This window comes from Lissotriton vulgaris, chromosome 4_1, assembly GCF_964263255.1.
Source record: "Lissotriton vulgaris chromosome 4_1, aLisVul1.2, whole genome shotgun sequence".
NCBI lineage: Eukaryota > Metazoa > Chordata > Amphibia > Caudata > Salamandridae > Lissotriton > Lissotriton vulgaris.
The window spans coordinates 226,957,257-226,979,045 of record NC_141691.1 but is presented as its reverse complement, the minus strand read 5'-3'; the positions used below and the strand labels follow the sequence as shown (position 1 = coordinate 226,979,045).

The 21,789-nt window shown below is 43.5% G+C and overlaps 1 protein-coding gene across 1 annotated transcript in view; it reads left to right on the top strand.

Annotated features, from left to right (window-relative positions):
* Window positions 1-21,789, top strand: part of LOC147718603 (A-kinase anchor protein 17B-like) — a 670,645-nt gene that overhangs the window by 576,990 nt on the left and 71,866 nt on the right. The window contains exon 4 of the mRNA XM_086918564.1: window positions 14,063-14,297. Coding sequence (XP_086774690.1) covers window positions 14,063-14,297 — 235 coding nt within the window. The remainder of the gene's footprint in view (window positions 1-14,062; window positions 14,298-21,789) is intronic.

The following is a 21,789-nucleotide window of genomic DNA, read 5'->3' as shown; positions in this document are numbered from 1 at the left end:
CCAGGGAAGGCATGGCTTGGCAGTTCGGCCTGGACTGTTCCCATGAGGCACTGGGTCAGACTGATTTGCATATGGCTATGTCTGAACTTGGGTGGCAGAGTGGTCTAAAGAACGGTGATGGATCAAACCCAGATATGTTGACTGGGTGTGAGTGTTTGATTATTTCAGATGCTCCGTCCATCACCACCCCCTTTTGTTCCACTTTGTTCGCCATAAGTTGGCAGGGTATGCTCAGACGTGAGTCCCTTGCTCACTTTACCACTGGATTCAAGCAAGCCGGGCTGAAGACGGCTGCAATGCCAGAAACCGGTCCTCGGAAGCTTGTTTCCGTTCCAGGGAAGGCATGGCTTGTCAGTTTGGGCTGGACTGTTCCCATGAGACACAGGGTCAGACTGATATGCATTTGGCCATGTCTGAACTGGGGTGGCAGAGTGGGCTAAAGAACGGTGATGGATCAAACCCAGATCTGTTGACTGGGTGTGAGTGTTTGATTGATTCAGATGCTCCGTCCATCACCACCCCCTTTTGTACCACTTTGTTTGCCATAAGTTGGCAGGGTATGCTCAGACGTGAGTCCCTTGCTCACTTTGCCACTGGATTCAAGCAAGCCGGGCTGAAGACGGCTGCAATGCCAGAAACCGGTCCTCGGAAGCTTGTTTCCGTTCCAGGGAAGGCATGGCTTGTCAGTTCAGGCTGGACTGTTCCCATGAGACACAGGGTCAGACTGATATGCATTTGGCCATGTCTGAACTGGGGTGGCAGAGTGGGCTAAAGAACGGTGATGGATCAAACCCAGATCTGTTGACTGGGTGTGAGTGTTTGATTGGTTCAGATGCTCCGTCCATCACCACCCCCTTTTGTACCACTTTGTTTGCCATAAGTTGGCAGGGTATGCTCAGACTTGAGTCCCTTGCTCACTTTGCCACTGGATTCAAGCAAGCCGGGCTGAAGACGGCTGCAATGCCAGAAACCGGTCCTCGGAAGCTTGTTTCTGGTACAGGGAAGGCATGGCTTGGCAGTTCGGGCTGGACTGTTCCCATGAAGCACAGGGTCAGACTGATTTGCATATGGCCATGTCTGAACTGGGGTGGCAGAGTGGGCTAAAGAACGGTGATGGATCAAACCCAGATCTGTTGACTGGGTGTGAGTGTTTGATTGGTTCAGATGCTCCGTTCATCACCACCCCCTTTTGTACCACTTTAAAAGTCAATAGGCCGGACCCAAGATATGTTCAAAAACAGCATCCTGGGGTAATAACAACATACAGTGTAGGGAAGCTATGCCTTGATTGGCTACAGAGCTACACTACACGATGTAAAGCAACACTTATCTTTACTTAAAGTTGGCGCTGCTCGAAGCAAGAAAACCGTGTCAAAAGGTTTCATATATGCCGGTATATATGCTGCCTGTAACGAAATATAGAAGATTGCGCAAGCAGAGACTACAGAACGAATGCGAGAAATTGATTGTATTCATTTAGAGAAATCTCTCTCTGTAGTAGACTATGGGTTAACAACTCTGTCATCCAGGATATATTCATTGGACAGCATTGTGTCTTCTGCCATAGACATCATGGAACAAGTCATGGTCATGTTGCAACATGGTCAGTCTCAGCTACGTTCTATCATGCTATTAGGTTGGACGTTCCAAAACCTGCGTTCAGGCTATGTGCCTTGGCGTTTAATCAATACTATGTCACTGTTTTCAGAATTCAATCTCACTGATAAACAGATCAAACTGGCACAAAGGGGAGCAGACTATACGGTTCTGAGCATTGAAAAACTGGAAAGATTACCATTCACAGTGTCAGAAAAACCAGCTACTGAATGGATAATACATGGAACAATCACTCTGCCGGTTACAATTTTCCATTTTCAGTATTGCCTAAAACACATACAAGCAGGCGAATATGAACGGTTGGGTAAAGAATACATCAAGACATCCTGGGATTTACCATACACACACAGATGTTGGAGTGGGGGGCGAGAAGTGTTTCTCAGCGGTTCAAACTGTGAAAACGCTCTAAGCAGTTCTCTCCAGGGTATTCATTTACACAGGGCCTGCGATAGTTCCTCTAACAACTTATCCTGTCACCTGCAAGGTTCACCAACTGCAGTGATTGATCCAATTTTTGGACAACTTTCAAATGAAGTTACCTCATGTTGAACGATCACAGCTGCTGTGGCATGTTGCCAGGTATTCCATATCTAGTGACTGTTCATTAAGGGTCATTTGCTGAATGTAAGTATTATTTCCACAAACTAAGACAACCAAGGAGTCACCTTTATGGCCTTCACTGAACATCTCTTCTATACGAATTGATACTCTAAGCAGAATGAAAGCCATTCTTTTGCAAAAAACTGTGCCACTGACCTCGGCCAAAGAGACCTATGATCTATAAGTCGCAAGGACTTCTGCCGAGATACATGCCCTTTTGAATGCAAACTGCCCTATACATTTCTCAGAAATTTTAGGTTGTATCTTAAGCCTGTCTGATACGAGCGGTATTGTACATGTATTTAAGACCGTGTTTTCTGGACTGTTAGCACCTTTTCAAGTAGTCCTCGGAATCATCCCAAACTTCGTGCACTCTGTGTTTGGTGAATTGCCCCTCCTTTTGGGACGTGTTGCAGGGATACTATTTTAGCTCCTACTGCTACGATATGGCAAGCCAAATCACCAGCGGCATCCAATTCACCGTGGAGAGAGCTCTGCCGGAGATGAAGTGTCGTGAGCGCTTCGTTCAAATTTTGGGTTTACCTCGTGTACGAGAATTAAATATCACATGGTTTCTGTCATTCAGACCAATCTGGCAAGATTGCATCTTACCTTTTCTACGCTGCCTGCTTTGCGGGGAAGAATGCGTGCTAGACATCTGTCTAACACTCCCATCAGTCATACTAGCGGATGTTGGACCCTGTAAAGGCCCATGCTCTGTGTTGTCCCCAACGGCTACCAATTCTGATAACGGCATTCATTGAGAACTCACAGACGTAAATTGCAACTGCTGAGGTATGAGAGGAATCAACCGGCGCACAGGTAACATCTGATTCGAACATTGCTGATGCAACCTATTCTGAAGGTGAAGCTTCTCATCTATGTGCGGTTAATCTTCTAAATGAGGTAATCCAACTTTCACCTACAATGGTAGACAACTTTTTGTCTACGGACATAGAGGATTTCATGCTTTCTCCAAGCCCTAACACTGACTTTTGATTTTGGCACACAGTGTACTGAGAGAACTCTGAATTTGACCTTCATTTTTCAAAACAAGGTACTAACTTTGGAACTTTTTCCTATGATTAATTTTTTTTCCCAAATTTGAATTTTTTCATTTTTTGCCACAAAGTAATCTGCCTATAGTAGAACTATTCATAGAGAACAAGAATTCTTTGAATACTTTCAAGAGACAATATTAGACCTTGTCCACAAACAAACAGTTTTATATAATCTGACATGAAATGGTTTTGGCCCTTTTTCTTCTGTATTTATGAGCCATTTCATAAATGCATATTTTCGCAATTCATTCAGTTAGGTATTCAAATGTAAACATATGCTTAGAAGGAAACATTGCTTTAATGTGTACAGCACCAATGCATTTTCATGCGTACAACTAGTTTTGATGCATTTTTTACAATGTATTTGAAACATGCATTTAGCATTTCGTGTGTAGATATATTTTAGATATGTTATCATGTTTAGGAACTAGTAATGTCAATTATACGAAAGTGGAGTGGGTGTTGTGTGTCGATTTAGATATAGTATATAGATTTCCCGATATATGCCCTTATATAGGTACAATTCACATTGCCCTTATTTAGGCATAGTTCATGCTAACCAAATACAGGCATGGTCAACTACATCAGATCCTCTTCGTCACAACGAGTTCTTGAAAAACCAGACTCTTAAGCCTTTAGGACTTCCCCTTACCCGGATATTAATTTCTCCAAGAACTCATTTATTATGCATGAACATCTATTCCTTAGGGGTTCGTTCATGAGGTTCATATGCCCGACTTACACGTCAATACAGGCATTCCTAAATACCCTCTAGGTATAAATATACAATCACTTGCTATGGCAAGGCACAGTGCGGTTCGGCTACCTGCTTGCACGACGCGGCTCGCCACAGCAAGTCCCAAAGGAAGTCAACTCCCCAACTGATGCACTGACCAGACGCTGTCATCCTCCTCGCCACGAATCCAGCTCCAGTGTTTCGGATTCCCCTTGCGGGGTGTTAGAGATTAAGTCCCGGGAAAGAGATACCAACCTCTCTCATTCTAAGGTAAGGATCTGATTAGCACCTAGAGAAACCTTTGGCAATTATTGGCACAACTAAACTAAACTAGACTATAGCTAAAACAGCACCTACTTCTTCCCTAATACTAGACTTAGGTTAGGTACACTGGGGTAGGATTATTTTAGAAGCACCAGTTGAGTATTTTAACCTGTGTTATTTATGTATGTATTTTTATATATGTCAAAGCTACAGACCAAACTATTTCAGTATTATTTTCTATTACTGTTTACGCTGTACGCATTATACTTTGCATTCTGTATTACGATTGTAGCAGTTCATATCTCTTGCATGAGAAAAAAGACTGTTCAATAAACCCTTTTATTGAAACGCCCGTCTCTCTATTTCTGTGCAATTATGTAGAAACGAAGCATGCACGATTGACTAAGTGAAACTGTAATCTATTGTTTCCACAACTCTGAAGATATTGTTCCGACTCTAAGGAAAACAAAGTTGTCATGTTTATGCGGTTATCAGAAACTAATCCCTTCTTGTGCATTCAAAAAAGTTTCTAGTGACCTCTGAGTTAGCTGGCATACACAAGTAATTAAGTTTAATGTACTTGATAGAGACATACTGACCTCAGTCCTATGTCAAATCTATCAAATCTATAGTGTATATTATTCCAATGCGCAGAGCCTATCAGGGATATAGGAACTACACTACAAATGAAGTTCAAAGTTTCGCTCTATTGTGTATCATGCAGTCATTCTTAATAATTTTTGTATATTACAGTCACACATAGTCAACTCACATCCCATTTCTATCACAGCTTGATTACGGAAATGTCCTTTGCCATGAATGAATGAGTGAACTATAATACATTAATAGAGGGTACAAATCCGCATGGTCTGGGTGATTTGTAAACTCATCACACAGCATTGGGTATCCCAGAAGAAAGAGTGTGCCCACTTATTGCAGGTCGAGCCAGGTGAAGTTTAAAGTGTCATTTATACACCATAAAACCCTGCCAATTCCCTACAATGGGTCCAGGCTAGGGAATCTATTCCAGGGACTTAGAAAGGGTTTACTTTAAACAGACAATAATTACTGCTTATGGAATATTAACTCCGAACTGTGGGGTCGATTATGATGGCAGTGAATCCGCATCCTCCGGGCCGGTGGAAGCCACCGCCGGACCGGAGGATGCAGATTCACCACCGCGGTGACAGAAAACACCCACCACCGGATTAGGATGGCGGTGGGATGGCGTTGGGAACAGCGGCGGACGGCAGGTCCGTCCGCCGCTGATCCGCGGGATGATGAGCGCTATTTGGTGGCGGTGTCTGCAAGACACCGTCGGCCAAATTAGGATGTGTGGTGAGACATGTTTTTCAGCGGCAGCTATTCCGCCGTGGAAAAGCATGTGGAACTTTGCTTCTGGGGCCCCTTGCGGGCCCCCAGGGTGAAGGGGGTGGGGGGGATGCACATGGGAGGTACCTATGGTACCCCCCTGCATTTACATGCACAAAGCGGCAGGCACCGCGCTGTGCCTCCCGCGTTGTGCATGTAAATGCAAATCATGCATTTTTAACCTTGCGGCGGGTGCTGCTTCAAGCAGCACCTGCCGCAAGGTTAAAGATACGGGATGTGACTGCCAGGGTGGCGGTCACATCCTAATGGCAACGGAGGGACCGCCGCTGCCCCTGCGGACGGTCCCTCCACCTCGGGGGTGGCGGACGGACGCAGGTCCGTCCACCATCCGAATATGACTATGTGTCTGAGAAGCTCTTTTCACCATTAACCTCGAAATTTAAGGTTAAAGGTCCTGGGGCAGTGAATTTGTTTGCTAAATCTCTGTGTCCAGGAAGAGGCAAATGTGAAACATTGAGGTGTTGTGCCTAAATATCAGATAATATAACAAATAAATGCTCAGTCTTAGTTATATACTCACATTTCTACTCCGTAAATAAACCTAATAATACATTATTCTGTAATATGTTTTACTTTCTATGAAAGTGTACTCAAAAGTGCTAAAAAAACGTTGAAAACTAAATTTAATGTGAGTGGCAATAACATTGGTAAAAGAAGAGGGTCCCAAGATATAAAGAAAATTAATTGCATCATCAATTAATTATTATTCTTTTTTTTAACAACTTTATTTTAGTTTTTTTGGCCCAACTAGTCAGTTGTACATACATCGTCAATTAATTATTAATGACTTTTGATCATTTATGTTATGCTTTTTGCTACATCAATAGATCCTGATCTGTATACAGAGATTAATATGGATACATATTCTCAATGATTCATGAATTGACACACCCAGTATTTCTAGCTGTTCCACTGAATCAATGCATTAGATTATTCAGAGCAGACCACTACCCAGTTTTAGGTCTCGCCTAGCAATGCAGCGCATGCGCTGCTCGCTTGCGACACTATTGTCTTCTGTTTTGCTTCTGAAGCGGGTGGGAGCTTCACCTATGCCTTCCATTAGCGCGCATGAAAAATCCTTGCTTTTGATTGCAAGGGAGGGATGTTTGTTCCCTCCCTGTCTCCTGTTTGTCGAACCTGCCCGGACAGGAGATGTGCACGCGCACAGTGTCTCTTTTGCTCACGGCAGACTCGACAGGGCTTCGTTAATTGGGTGAAATATGCGTGCGCAGTCTACGTATACAAGCTTTGCTCCGGATCGATTTGCAGTGGAGAAGTCATGTCTCTGCGGCAGCTCTGGAGCACATGTCTGTACACACTGAACACGCTGCAGCAGCAGAAGAAATACCAAGCAGCACTTGCTGTGATCAAGGGGTTCCGCAACGGAGCAGTGAACGAACGGAGGGAGTGGAGAGCGAAGGACCGAGCAAGTCGCTATCCTTTTCCCGCTGCTTCAGCACTGAACTTTATACCCCTTGCAACAGTGCTGTGTGTTTCAGCACCGCACTGTACCCCAGCTCTGCATTCAATATCGATTACAATTTGATCCTTTCAGTTTGTTCTGCGCCTTCCCAACTCCCTCACCCAACACTACACACCTGCCTGTCCTGGGCACAACTCCCTCGCTCAACAGTGCACAACCCTCCGGACACAGCAAAGCATTCTCGCTAGAATTGAGCGCAGCACCCGGTTTTCTGCCCCAGAGCTCCCACTTTAGTCTGCACATCTTCCAGGTGCGCACTGTCCCCGTCACAGAAAGTACTTTATTTTGCGAATTTCTGCCCCATTGTTGTAATCCGGCCTGTCTAGGACGCACCCCAGCGCTTCTTTTTTCCGGCCCTGCATCCATTGCATTACACCCAGGTGGCACGAGCCGCTCCATCAAGTCCCCTGGGAAGAAAAAGAAAACAGTTGCGAGAGGGAATAAAGTGAAACGTTCTCTACTTAATTGACACATGCTGACATCACTGTCCATGTGCCATTTCATGTTCTGCTTCGCGGGTCAAGCGCTAGGAATGCTAAGCGGCCTTCCCGTCTGTGTAGGGCAACTGAGTCCAACTGCGGAATGAGCCGGCCATTCACAGACACAACACTCGCTCCACTGGAGAACAGCCCAGACAGACACATCCGTGGCAGGCCTGTAGAATAGAAGAAAGGAGAAACAGTTGTGGGCTGTGGGGAAAATGGACGGGGATTACAGAATACCAGTGTCTTACACAAGTACACATGCCAGGGGATAGAGAACAAGGAACGCTGACTCAGCCAGAAAGCGAGGTGCGGGAGGGAGAGGGGGTGCAGAAGAAAGACAACATTCTGTGGTTTCCGGTGAGCAGTGATGCTGTAACGTACAAGGAGTTGTGTGTATGTGTGTATGGGTTGCTCACATGGTGGGCTATAGTGCCCGTAGGAGCTGGATTGAGCTGGGGAGGCAGCACTAGGAAGGACTGAATCCCAAAGCCCGGAAATTTGGAGCACGGATGATTTTTTTTCTTCTTAGTTCTGACAATTTAATACGTCAGGACCACATGTTGATGGTGGCATTGGCGTCCTTGGAAGGGATTCGCGGCAGAGCGAATATCTGATGCTTTATAAAATATATATTTGTACTAAACCTGTTTTCCACCAGTTAACACCTTGGCTGCTAAGTCAATTCTTCCCGGGTGCTGAAATTTTTGAATTGCCATTCTTCATGACGAGCTCAGCTCGTCATAAGCACAGCTCAACTGTGCATCATGACGAGCTGAGCTCGTCATGAGCATCGAAAGGGTTAACAAACAAGTGTGCATTCCCGCAGCAAATTCGGTAAAATGTTAGAGAAATTTGCTGGCAAAAACACTTTGATACGAACAATGTGGTCCCAGGGAGTAAAACAGTTAAATCAAAAATAAAATGTCTTGAATAAATACAAGAAAAATTATAACAGCATTGTTTTTAATCACAACGTGTTTACTAAAAAATCATTCATAAAATAAATACACAATAAATCACATATAATGCCCCTAAAGGGTAGGACAGAGAAGGGTGGTGATGGGATAGTGAAGGTATGGAAACTATAGCAGTGGTCACTTAAGACCTGAATAAACCAGAAATAATAATAGGTTAACACAATGGAAAAACCAATTATGTTATGTTATGTTAATAGCACTTCTATAGCGCACAGATGCCCCAGCCAAGGGGCATCACGGCGCTTCTGGAAGGGTACCCAGACACAACACAGCAGTATGATGGAGGAGACACGCAGATCAGGATCCTAAGAGAAATGAGGGAACAGATGCGTTTTGATGGCTCTCCTGAATTTCAGCAGCTCATCAATTTCGCAGATGTGGGACGGTAGAGAATTCCACAGCTTCGCAGCCAAGACTCGGAATGAACGTCCTACCGCTCTACACGGTCTGAATCGTGGGACCACAGCCAAGTTTTGGCCCATGGATCTCAAAGGGCGCGAAGGAGCATAAGGCTTCAGAAGATTGTCAAGAATCGGGGGGAGGCCATCCTGAGGATCTTTAACGACAGGCACAGGGTCTTAAAATAGATCCTCTATTCCACCGGCAGCCAGTGTAGAGAGCGGATGGTACTCTCTGCGGAGCAGAACCTCGGTAGCCCCACCAGAGCTCTGGCTGCAGCATTCTGGATATGTTGCATCCGCGCAATTTCAGCCTGGTTGGCCCCCAGCAATAGTGAGCTGGCGTAATCAAGCTGTGATAGTATGGATGCTTGAATGACCAGCTGCCTGGTTGAGGCATCAAAGAACCTCAGGATAGGTCTCAGCCCTCGTAAGATGCCAAAACAGGTGGCCGCTACTTTTTTCCTATGGCCACAGAAGCTGAGGGCAGGGTCAAGCCAAACCCCCAAGTTCTTTACCTCTGTGACTGGAGTAGGGGTTACACCCAGCTCAGGGGGCCACCACTTATCACGCCAGAGATCCGCTCGCTTGCCAACTATCATGACCTCCGTTTTTTGGCATTAAGCTGGAGACAGTTGGTATTCATCCAGCTGGCCACTGCCAGGAGTCCTTCCCGAAATCTGGGGGCATCACGGTAGGAGTCCCCACTCAAGGGGACCGCCAGCTGCGTGTCGTCAGCATAAGAGGCTGTGGTCAGACCCCAATGCTTGACGACAGCAGCCAGCGGCCTCACATAAAGATTGAATAATGTGGGGCTCAATGACGAACCCTGAGGCACACCCAGATCCAGGGGATAGCGTTTGGACTCAAACGGTGGAGTGGCAACCTTGAAGGTCGGATCAGATAGGAAGGAGCGGAACCAATCGAGTGCAGTGCCCTCAACACCTGCCTCTCGTAGACGTTGAAGTAGAATTTTGTGCGAAACCGTGTCAAACTCTGAGGTCAAGAAGTATCAGTGCCGCAGTCTGACCAGAGTCGAGCACAGAACGAAGGTGTTCCGTCATAGAGAGCAGGGCAGTTTCCGTGCTGTGGCCCGCACAGAACCCATTCTGGGAAGGATCCAGAATACATTCCCTCGCAAGATGTTCAGTCAGCACCTCATTCACATGGGCTTCCGCAATTTTCGCGGCCCAGGGAAGGAGAGAGATAGGGCGATAGCTCTCAAGTTTGAGGGGGTCCAGGGTAGCCTTTTTGAGTATGGGTGTCACAACGGCCTGTTTCCACTTTATCGGGACGGTGCCCGAAGCGAGGGAGAGATTAATGAGATGGCATACTGGAGGGAGGCAGACAGCAGCAGATTCTCTGAACTGGACAGGCTTCAATGGATCCTCTGGTGAGCCTGATTTATTTTTAGAGGCCAGTTTGTAAAATGCCTCCAATGGCAAACTAGGTAGTGAGGATAAGGCCTCACCTATGGTAAGTATGGGACTGGAAGGCTCATCTCCCTGATTAATGGTGGGAAAGGCGCGATAAATAGCTTGAACCTTTTCCATAAAAAAAGCAGCCAGATTTTCGCAGTGGTCCACAGAGCAGACTTCTGCTGTGGTGGCTCTTTTGGCCATCAAGTCCTTAAGGACTTTGAAGATTAACTTGGACGGATTGGGGCTATTTCTAAATTCTTGGGCGTAGTAGGCCGCACGAGCTCTACATACCGCTCTATGATATAATTTAATTTTAGAGAGATAGGCATTTTTTTTCCCAGCCTCATAGGATTTCCGCCATTCCCTTTCTGCCTGTTAACAGGCTTTTTTTTAACAGAACCAGGGAACTGTCGTACCATGGGCTGGGTTCTCTGGAACGGCATTTAGTCCAGGCGGCGGGGATCAAAACATCTAAAGCATGAGAAACCCAATCGCAAAAAGCGTCATACCCAGCTTCAACACTAAGGTGAGAGCCTAGTGGGTTGACCTCCAGGAGATGATGAAAATCAACCAGTTTGAGTTTCTTCCAGTGACGTGTCATCACTACTCTATCTTGGGGCTTAAACGGATGCTCTTTAATCACAAGAGAGATTTTCACCAGAAAATGATCGGTCCAAGCTACAGAACTGGGCCTGGTTACCTTGGCCCCAGTTAAATTAGTAAAGAAAGGATCAAGAATATGGACCCCTAGATGAGTGGGGAAGGTGACCAGTTGATTGAGCTGAAGGGCCTCCAAATCAGCCAAGGTACTGCTAATAGTGGGCATATGGGCGCAGTCAAAATGAAGATTAAGGTCTCCAAGAATGCAAAAGTTAGCGCAGCCCAATGCCAGGGAGCTGACACATTCTGGGAGAGCCTTTCAAAAAGCAGTGTCACAGCCAGGAGGGCGATAGATTAGGAGACCGGACAGAGTAAACTGATGGCTGATAGAAATTCTAAAAAAAGCGCTTTCACACCCCACTAAGTCTACTACCCTCCATTCACATGGATAGCAGGATTTTACTACTACAGCAATGCCACCACCCCTAGATAACCATCAATTAATTCAGAAATCATGTCTCAAATAAAACAGAATCACAAATGATAAGTCAGGAAAAAGGCTGAACACAGGAGGAAGTGTTGACATTTCGACCCAAGCTAATGCAGGAGTAGTGTAAACCTTGCTAGAGGGTCTTCATCAGGACAGAGGACGTGGAAGGTGGGGCAGTGAATCTGTATAAGAAATTAATAAATTGTTATTACTAGGGGTCATAACGGATCCCGAATGTTTCATAAAATAATAAAAGGCCGAGAGGAGAAGAATGGTCATATTTGAGATCACAGGAGGAATACAGTCGAGGAAAAACAAGTCACGGTCACGGTCAATGGTTGTTGCGAATCCACATGAGAAAAAGAGTGAAACTCATCTCATGTGAAGTAAGGCATTGTAGGGGACCTCACCGCATAGGCTTTGTCGTTTACAAATCCCGGTGTTCTAGATAAATTTTATGTTGTGCATAGTCAGAATTACCCAATGAATAACAAGGTCGGGGCATCATTCAAGTAATATTCGGACCATGACTGTAAAATAATGGTGATGTTCAAAGGGAGCACGCAACCACGGGTTACCTGGTCTAGGAGACTTCTGATCAAATATTAGGAGAGGTACCGCCCGTAGATCACGGTCCTGAAATCAGTACGTTTTTGGGAATTACTCACAGCTATTATGGTATGAGGGATGTATGGTACGGACATAGCGATTGTTCATTGGCCTAAGGCCCCACCTTCCACGTCCTCTGTCCTGATGAAGACCCTCTAGCAAGGTTTACACTACTCCTGCATCAGCTTGGGTCGAAACTTCGACACTTCCTCCTGTGTTCAGCCTTTTCCCTGACTTATCATTTGTGATTCTGTTTTATTTGAGGCATGATTTCTGAATTAATTGATTAATTGGTTTTTCCATTGTGTTAACCTATTATTATTTCTGGTTTATTCAGGTCTTAAGTGACCACTGCTATAGTTTCCATACCTTCACTATCCCATCACCACCCTTCCCTGTCCTACCCTTTAGGGGCATTATATGTGATTTATTGTGTATTTATTTTATGAATGATTTTTTACGATACACGTTGTGATTAAAAACAATGCTGTTATTATTTTTCTTGTATTTATTCAAGACATTTTATTTTTGATTTATTTGTTTTACTCCCTGGGACCACATTGTTTGTATCAACTATTCACCGAGGTCCCAGTGACTTTTTGGGTTAACCCGTGTTTTTACGGCAAAAACACTTTGTCTCCCGTTTTCTTAACATCTGCTGCAAATGATATATATATATATATATATGTGTATATATATATATATATATATATATATATATATATATATATATATATATATATATATATATATATAACAAATAAATAAACAAAATCAAGCACTATCCCAGTAAAATAATATTAATGTTTTATAAAGCACGGTCAGAAGACGAAAGTGTTATTTACATGTAAATCCAAAACTTAATTGCTTTATCTTTAACATTGGGAATAAGGAATACAATGACTTCTAGTGCAGCCATGTAGTTTGCATTGCACTTGGGGCCTCTAGATAAAGAAAACAGCAGTCGTAAACCCTGCACTGTGCCAAATCTGTGCTCTATGTACTAAGTATATTTTAGGAGTCTGTAAAGTTTTATTATATTTACTGATTCCAAAAATGAGTTTAGAAATGGATTACAAATGGTAGTTTAGAAGGGGCATATTGTGGCAGGCCATTCCAAAATGTGATTTCCATCCATATGTATCAATGGTTTACAACCGCAGTAGTAGTCACAAGCCAGAGAAAAGTTGACGACCCCCCAAGCTAGTGCGGTAACTAACTCTCAAAAGAGAAGGGGTTCCCTTTGGATAACTTCCCCTTTGTGAATTGGGACAAAGTTTTCAGGGGGAGCAGTCAGTGGTCCAGGAGACCACTGTAAAACAACTGTCAAAAATAAATTTGCAATGCAGTAATTTATTTGTGTTTTGAAAACCTGAAAGTGGTGTGTAAACACCCACTTTATACTTCTGGACCTTGCTTACGAGAAGCAAGGTTGCCATTAAAAAAGGCGCTGGTATCTCCAGCCTTGCTTCTGCTAAGCAGGGACTATAAGTACAAAGTGTGTGTTTACGCACCAATTGCAGTTTTTCAAAACACATAATAAAAGGGCATCGTCATTTATAATGCCAATAGCTCAAACTCTCGCAAATGCAAGACCTATTGCATTGCAAAAGCTTGTCTTATAATCTGCTGATGAGAGGAAGGGTTGTGTTGTAGTGCTTTCTGTTCTGACCCACTACAGTCCCACAACAGTATCTCAGACCAAAGTACAGTGGTGGAATGATGTTTAAAATGAACATTGAAGATGGGATCGCCAAATACCCATAACAAGGTACAATGACAGGTAAAGCAAGAGAGACGCAAACAGCAAGGTTTAATAGCACTAACAAAGCTGAAATACTTTCTTCTGCTTGTGGGGGCTGTGCAGCCAAATGGCTTGCACGGGTGAATGATTGCATGTGAAACAAAAACTTTGCTTTATTTGCCTAGAAAAGGAAATGATGAAGAAAGAACTGCATGTGAAGAGACTCAGGAGACTCAAAATGAATGTAAAACACAACAGGAGAAAAACCTAGAGGAAAAACCTAGTGAAACCGTATGCCAGAGTGAAGTGGAAGATTTGTGGATAGACGGCACAGCGGAATGGGAAGAAAGGAAACTTGTATTGGCCCAGAGAAGAGTGGAATCCATGAAACTCCTTACAACACTTTTGGAGAAAGTGCAAGTAAGAATCATTTTAGTATCAACTAACTTTAGTCAGTGTCCATCATTTCCTGCGTAGGCATGAATATGAACTAAAAGTATTAATTGTTAGCATATGTTTCTGAGTCTGACTTTATTTCTGAATGTACTATTTTCAGTGTTGCAAAGAAGACAAATAGCTCACACAAGACCAATAAATGAAACATCATGCATGTTATGACGCCCTTCCATATGCTGTAAAACCAACATTCAGCTTTATAAGTGTCACACAAAGTTTCACTATTTTGAGGGTACTCTTTGAGAAATTTCTTTTTGTTCGAAAATGTTGCTGTCGGTCAACAAATAAGGCAAAATAAACTAACTTTTCAATAAGCAGAAGCACAGTTTGTTAACATGCATTGTACATTTACAGTTCCACCTACATACTCCTGCTTCCAAACAGCTACCTGTTATACCTCAATGATGACTCATAAGCAAGTTGAAATGAGCCTGGAGTTGCTTGTGTTCCTGTCTTGAGCAGGATGAAAGCTGGTTTGCTTATGGCTGGTCGCTGTCTAGACTGGCATAGTGACTTAAAATGTTTGGCCACAATGCAGCCCAAGCAACTGCCAGTGGTTGGGATTCATCCTAGTATTCCTCCTATTACTTTGTTGTTCGTTGCACTATTTCTCTCAGGGTAAATGTGCTGAAAAGGTTTGTCAGTGGGTTCACCAAAAAGGTCAGTTAAAAGACACCACCAAACTCATCATCGTCAGATTGTATTCAATTTAAGAATTGTCATAGCCTATGTCTTCTGAGCTTGTGAGGCATCCTCTAATTTCTGCTGTTGAGCTTCTTAGTTGGCTCTTTACCTAAATATCTTAGGACGGTTCCTGTTTGGACACATCTGAATCCTGAGCAGTGTGCAAATATTATTAAAAGTCTAAAAGCTCTAATTTTTTCTTTCCTTAGTGAGAGTGAATATGTTCTATGTGGTGCATTTTTCCACATAGAGGGCCTGATTCACAAACTGCATTTCGTAGTACCACCAATTACAATTCACAAACTACGTGATGAGTTTACGCCTCCGCAATTGCCTATACTTATGTGTGCGGAGTTCTCCACCCTGACTGTGGAGCCTCTGCATACATAAGTATACATTTTAGTGGTAAATGTGGGTGGAAGTGGTTGGAAAAAGGGGCATACTTACTTCAAAAGGGGATGGGAATAGGGAGGAGTAAGAGTGGTTTAGGGAGGGACATCGCCAACACAAGAGTAAACCAATTGCTATACTCTGGAAGAAGAAACATGTATCTTAAAAAAAATGTATATTTAAATTTGGAATTTGAGAATACCTAAAAGCAGTAAATGTACTTAAAATTGTAAGTTAACTGTGAATCAGACCCATAATCTGTAAATTCTTACCTTTGGCATAAGTACCAAAACTCCATTCACTTTGATCCCCTTCTGTTTGTTTTACTATATGTAATGTGGGGTTGGCCCTACTGTTCACATGCATTTATTCTATCTCTTCAGAGTTTGGTGTATTTTTTAATTAGAATCTTGAGTTATAAACCTACGCATTCTGACTGACCAATTTGAAGACATCTCCTGTCATATCCTGGAAAATTGCTCTACCACCATTTATATCAAAATATTTTTTCATCTGTTTCTGCGGTTTTGTTTTATGTACTGTACAGCACCCGATCTAACTGATTATTGTCAATTTCCTTTGTTTTCATTGTTTGTAACATAGACATTACTGTACTTGAGAGTGGCCAGAGTTTGTAATGCTGCAATATTGGTTTCTGACATAATATACAGAAGTGAGCTGCATACAAAAAGAGAGTCAATATGTATGTAAGAGAAGTAACTATACAACCAAAAGGAGTATTTTGGGGTTTCCTGCGTCTCCACATCTTTCTTAGGTCCAGTTCTACAATCAAGATTTTTAACATTTTGGCCTCGCCTTACTTTATCCTTACCTCCCACCTGACCTAATCAAGATATTGTCCCAAACAACTTGTAAATTCTTAAATTCACACCTAACCAAAGTTAACCAATAAAATGATTTCACACATATTTCGAATCATTCATTTGTTGATTTGTTTCAAGTATTTTTTTTTAAAACAGATTTTATTTGATAGATTGCACATATAACGTGACCCCCCGCATGTCGGAGGCAGCCGCCAATCAAAACAAAACATCATTATCATAGCACCATTATTCCAGGAGGAGGAGCAGCGGAGAACGGGGGCCATACCTAAGGCACCGTTGCGTCACTATGCTTCTGCAGACCCACATTGAAACCGGACATTCTTACGGGTTTCGGACTCCCCTTACCCTCCGGATTTCCCCTGAGGGGTCCGGAACCTCTACCCTCATTGATTTGCCATAGCGACAGTAACCAGACATTTCGGGGGGACCTGGATCTTCATTCCACTTGGAACCTAACACAAAGTATCTTGCAGGTACACATTGTGACCTACCGTGACTGTCCTTTAAAGGGTTCTCGAAGAAGTACGACCTCGAGAGATACCGCACAGACTAGATTGTCTAATACATGCCCTGATGAAATTCCCAAGGCACGAATGGGAATGAAACGCGTTGGCTGTGCCGCTGTACGTGAAAATAAAGAAAACTTTTTCAAATAAGAACTGAAGATCTACAATTCTTTTTGGACTCCCTTATACTATTGACTTCACTGAGTGCGCCTCTCTGCTCTAACATAACTATTGGTCTGATATACATCCTTGGCAGCGGATGGTGAGAGTAGCCGCACCGCCTAATAATTCTGAAACAGACGAAGTGGATGTGCGAAACCTTGGTCAGCTGCTGGTTGCTTCTGTTTGTTGATCATTATCATAGCAATCTGTACATCATTTTATACGGCAACCATATCAAACTTAACATGGTTAAATTACCTCCCTTCCCACCTCTCCCCCCCCCGTCTCCCCTTCCCTGGAACCCCCTCCCCTGGTCACACAACCCCCTATCCCCTGGTCAGGACATGGTGTCTCAGGCCAGAATCCCATATACATCCACCATTATGGCTCAGCACACATTCCCCACTATAGCCTCTCGCTCTACCGGAGGGTCCAGCCATAAGCCCCTGTAGTTGGCCCACCTCTTCCAAATCCGATAGTGTTTACGCGGGCAGCCTCGGGCCTCAAAAATTGGCTGCTCTAACCCCACGCAGAAGTCCAACCCCTTCTTCCACACCAGAACAGAAGAAGCTCGGGGATCCTGCCATGCTTTTGCAATATCCCTCTTAGCGACGGTCAAGCCTAAGACCAATAGGTGCCTCTTGTACCTGTTCCCCCCAACCCCCTCCATCACATGTAGCGGCCCAGTCGTGCCGTACGCGGGAGTTCCCACCCCAGAACCTCGGCCAGACAATCCCACACTCCTCTCCAGGATTTAGCCAGTGAGGTGCAGTCCCACACCGTGTGAAGCAGTGTCCCCACCTCCCCTCCACATCTCAGACAGTTCGGGCTTGCAATAAGACCTGCCTTCCACAACCGCTCCCTATTATAATAAATTCTGTGAAGATATTTAAATTGAATAAGCCGCAATCTCATTGCTATCGCCGCACCTCTAGGGGCCTCCAGTGCCTCCCGCCAATCCTCATCCTCTAATGCCTCAACATCCCCTTCCCACGACTCCCTAAGTTTCTGTAGTGTCGAGGAACAATGTGTAGTGAGAGTCATGCGCGATATCTTTTTTTCACCCAAGGCTCCCATGAAGACTTTAGCTTCCATGGGACTAAACTCTGGAAGGGACTCCAGACCCACCAGACTCGGTGTAATGGCATTACGAAATTGCAAATATTTGAAAAATTGGGACCGGGGCATACCGTATTCTGTTTGGAGGTTCTGAAAGGGTTTAAGCGTAGTACCCGACATGACATCCCCTAATCTTGAGATCCCTATATTGTCCCATCCCCTGAGTCCCCGAAGGGACTCCAGAGCCGGAAAGCGTCCATTCAGTTAGTTTGCCCCACCATCCCATGCGAACGCAATGTCTGCCTCCAAAAATCTGGAAGACCTGACGAGTTGCCGGCGGCAGCCTCCTGCGAAGGTGTGTCGCATATAGTATCCGATGTAGAGAGTTGTCCCCCATCAGATGGCGTCCCAGGGCGTACGCTGGGTCGCCCCTGTCCCCGTACCACCATTCATTTAAAACAAGGAGATGAGAGGCCTGATAGTACAAAAGGACATCCGTAGATGCGGGACCCCCACAGTACGTAGAAAGAAAACACGTCCGCAACGCCACCCGCACCACACCTCCCTCCCAAAGGAATTGCCCCAGCGCTGAATTTACTTGACAAAACCACTGGGGAGGTAAAGGATATGGATGATTATGTAGTTGGTAGAGTAATCGGGGGAGTGCCACCATTTTAAAAATGGCCGACCTGCCGTAAATAGTGAGAGGCATACGGGAACAAGTCTTCATGTCAGTCCGGACCCGATCCCAGACCTGTACCAAGTTACGTTCCCAGGAGACAGCAGGGACCTCGGAGATAAACACTCCCAGATATTTGATACCTCCAACCGCCACCTGCAGCGCCGAAGCCCATTCGCCCACTCCGGCCCGGTCTCCCTGTTTCAAGTATTTTTAACCAATTGTTTGTCACATACTGCACAGAAATGGCAGCATAAGATGTTAACAAGTGCATCAAAACAGGCCTTAGGGCCAATAGTCATGGACAGCAGTAAACTGGTATGCACAGAGTAAGACTTCACTGCAGTGTATGCCGATCTTACCAGTGGTACAAAATACACACTTGTTGTCGTTCAAGCAGGGTGCAATACAACCTTTGTTATGTGTGCATAGCAGTTAGTCATAGTCATATATCGCTTTATTCGTAGTCATGAAAAGAAATCCATAACAGCAGTTGTACAAATATAAAATATGTTCAATTTCATTTCATTACAAGTAATAAAGTACAATCCAATCCATTAAAAAATAAAAAAGCAATGTAAACATGAAATCAGATTATTAAAAATATCTCTCTACCATATTTTTAATTTACTGATATAACAGTTTATAACACAGCCTTGTGCTAGTTCAACAAAAATGAAGCAACCCCAGGGGAGACTGGCACAGTGGCAGCTGAACATAAATTAATATCGGGCTGTTTTACGGAAACTGAACAACTTCCGGGACAAACAAAGCATAGTTCAAGTAAAACGCACCGCCACTAGTGAAGGGAAGGAATTGTCTGCAACCCCTGGTTGGATCCCAAAGATTGGGGATCTGGTCAGGGGGAAAATTGTGGACAAGAAATAATTTCATAGCAGGAAGACAGGTTTATACTAATATTTTTTTTTAATGGAGGCACTAGATTGTTTTAATGTCAATAAGATTGAGACACAGATCTGGTTTTTAGATACCGAAAAAACATTTGATCTTGTCTCGTGGAATTGTCTTTTTGCGATTTTGGAAAGGTTCGGTTTCCCAAATGAGTTAATTTTTTTATTAAAACAACTTTATATGAATTCCCAGGCGCAAATTTGAATCAACTCTCTTAGTATAGGGACTGCCAAATAAATAGAGGCGAGGCTGTCCCCTCCTGCCACTCTGGAGAACAGAGAAAGTACCTACTTTTAATGAATGGAGAGCAAAATTGTCTAAAATACAAGAGCTGAAAAAGAAATATGCAATAAGATCTGGAGCAGGAAGAAAGTATGAGAAAGATTGGAGTGTGTTTGAATCATAATATGTATGTACCTACTCTTAGATAGCACTCTGCACTTTATTTTTAATGTGATCTTTAACTGTACTCTTGTAGTATCAGGGATAAAAAAGATAGAAGATGCATGTATGTATATATTTCAATTTAGCACTTTTTCTGTATCATAGAAGTATTTTGATTGCATTGTTGGATACTTATGAAATGAGTATTTAAAATGTTTTACACTTCAGCACTTTTGAATCATGCCAATCGTTTTATCCTCAATAGCTTTTATCAATATGTATTTATAGATTATATTTATCATATGTTTGTAACATTTATGACTATGAACTCTCAAAAAAAAAAAAAAAAAGAAATATTTTGGGTCATCCTACAGAGCTCCTGTACCTGGCCATTGAAGGTACCAGAACGGTACTTCTTCCACCTCTTGCCGGCTGCAGAAACAAGAGATTTGTCACGATTGTTCTGATGAAAGTAAGTTCTTATGGAAGCTTTAATATCTGAGGAAGCTTCTTCTCCCCAGATGGGGATAGCAGATAAAAACAATGTAGTATCCCTCTACCTGTTACTGCAACAGTTACTAGACAATCGACTTGTAGAGAAACACAGATTTCAATTCGGAATCCTGACACGAATGCTTTTTACGCCAGTGTTTAACAGATTGAGTCATCTCCCAGTTCTACAAAACCTGCAGCGATGTCAAAAATAGGTCGAACTGCCTCTGGCTACTTCATTGACTTTGATGACTTTTCCTCTGATTCATCTGAGCCACCAGCACCTCCATCTCTACCGCTATGGATGGCACTGCGAGTTTTCTATCTTTGGTTGAAAAGCACATACTTTCTTTCTCCATGGCTACACCTGTGGATTACAATTGCGTTACGCTTCCTCATCTTTACGATTGGGTTTGTGACAGTCTTTTTCTTGCTTCTAATTAGACACTATCTCTCAGAATTGTCTGCTGTACAACTGGTAAACCTTGTTTAGAAACTACATTCTTCATCACATAAAGGATTGTTTGGGATAGAGTATCATATGATGTGTATGGTCCTACAAAACCTTTACAAATTCCACATTTGTTTAGATTATCATTGAATGACATCATCACCCTTAGTGTTGTCTATGATTGGTATATTGGCACAGTGCATGAAATGCTAGAAGCTCTTGGGCATTCTACTGTGTTTTCTTCCGATGAACTGTACAAAGGTACATCTAATTTGATGAAATGTTCAGTTTTCAACATAATGGTCCTAATTTCCTGCATAAAGCAAGTACTTCCTGTGCTGTGTTTAACTGTACACAATGAGAACATTGCCCTACACCACCGCAGAGTAATTCGAAACATTTGCGCAGAAGTTTGCTTATTTTTTGGTTACGATAGATTTGATCTTTTTTTTTTCAACCAGATTTTATTAATTTTCAATACATAGTATACAAATACATTGCTCAATGGTCATGTCATAGATCAAACGTGTTGCACACATTACACAACATTTTTACACCCTGGTGTGCTTAACTTAACGTATCCATTTAACAGAAACGTCCCCCTTCTCCCCTTGAGTTGAGTTACGTGGATATTTACAATCCTGCATGTTATTGGGTTCCCATGAGTCAGGCTCTCAGTCTCAATATGTGTCGGATCTTTGGCCGGGGCCATATTTGGTTTTCTCCTCACCTGTTCCCGTGCTCTAGTGTTGCTGGTTGCAGAGTGCTTGCCCCACTACCATTGTCCTGCCTGCCAGCTATCAGCTTGCTCACTAGTCCTTCCCATGCTCTGGCCCTATCTATTGCGCCTATCCCCCTGCTGGCTTCTCTGAGCAATACAAAAAAACACCAT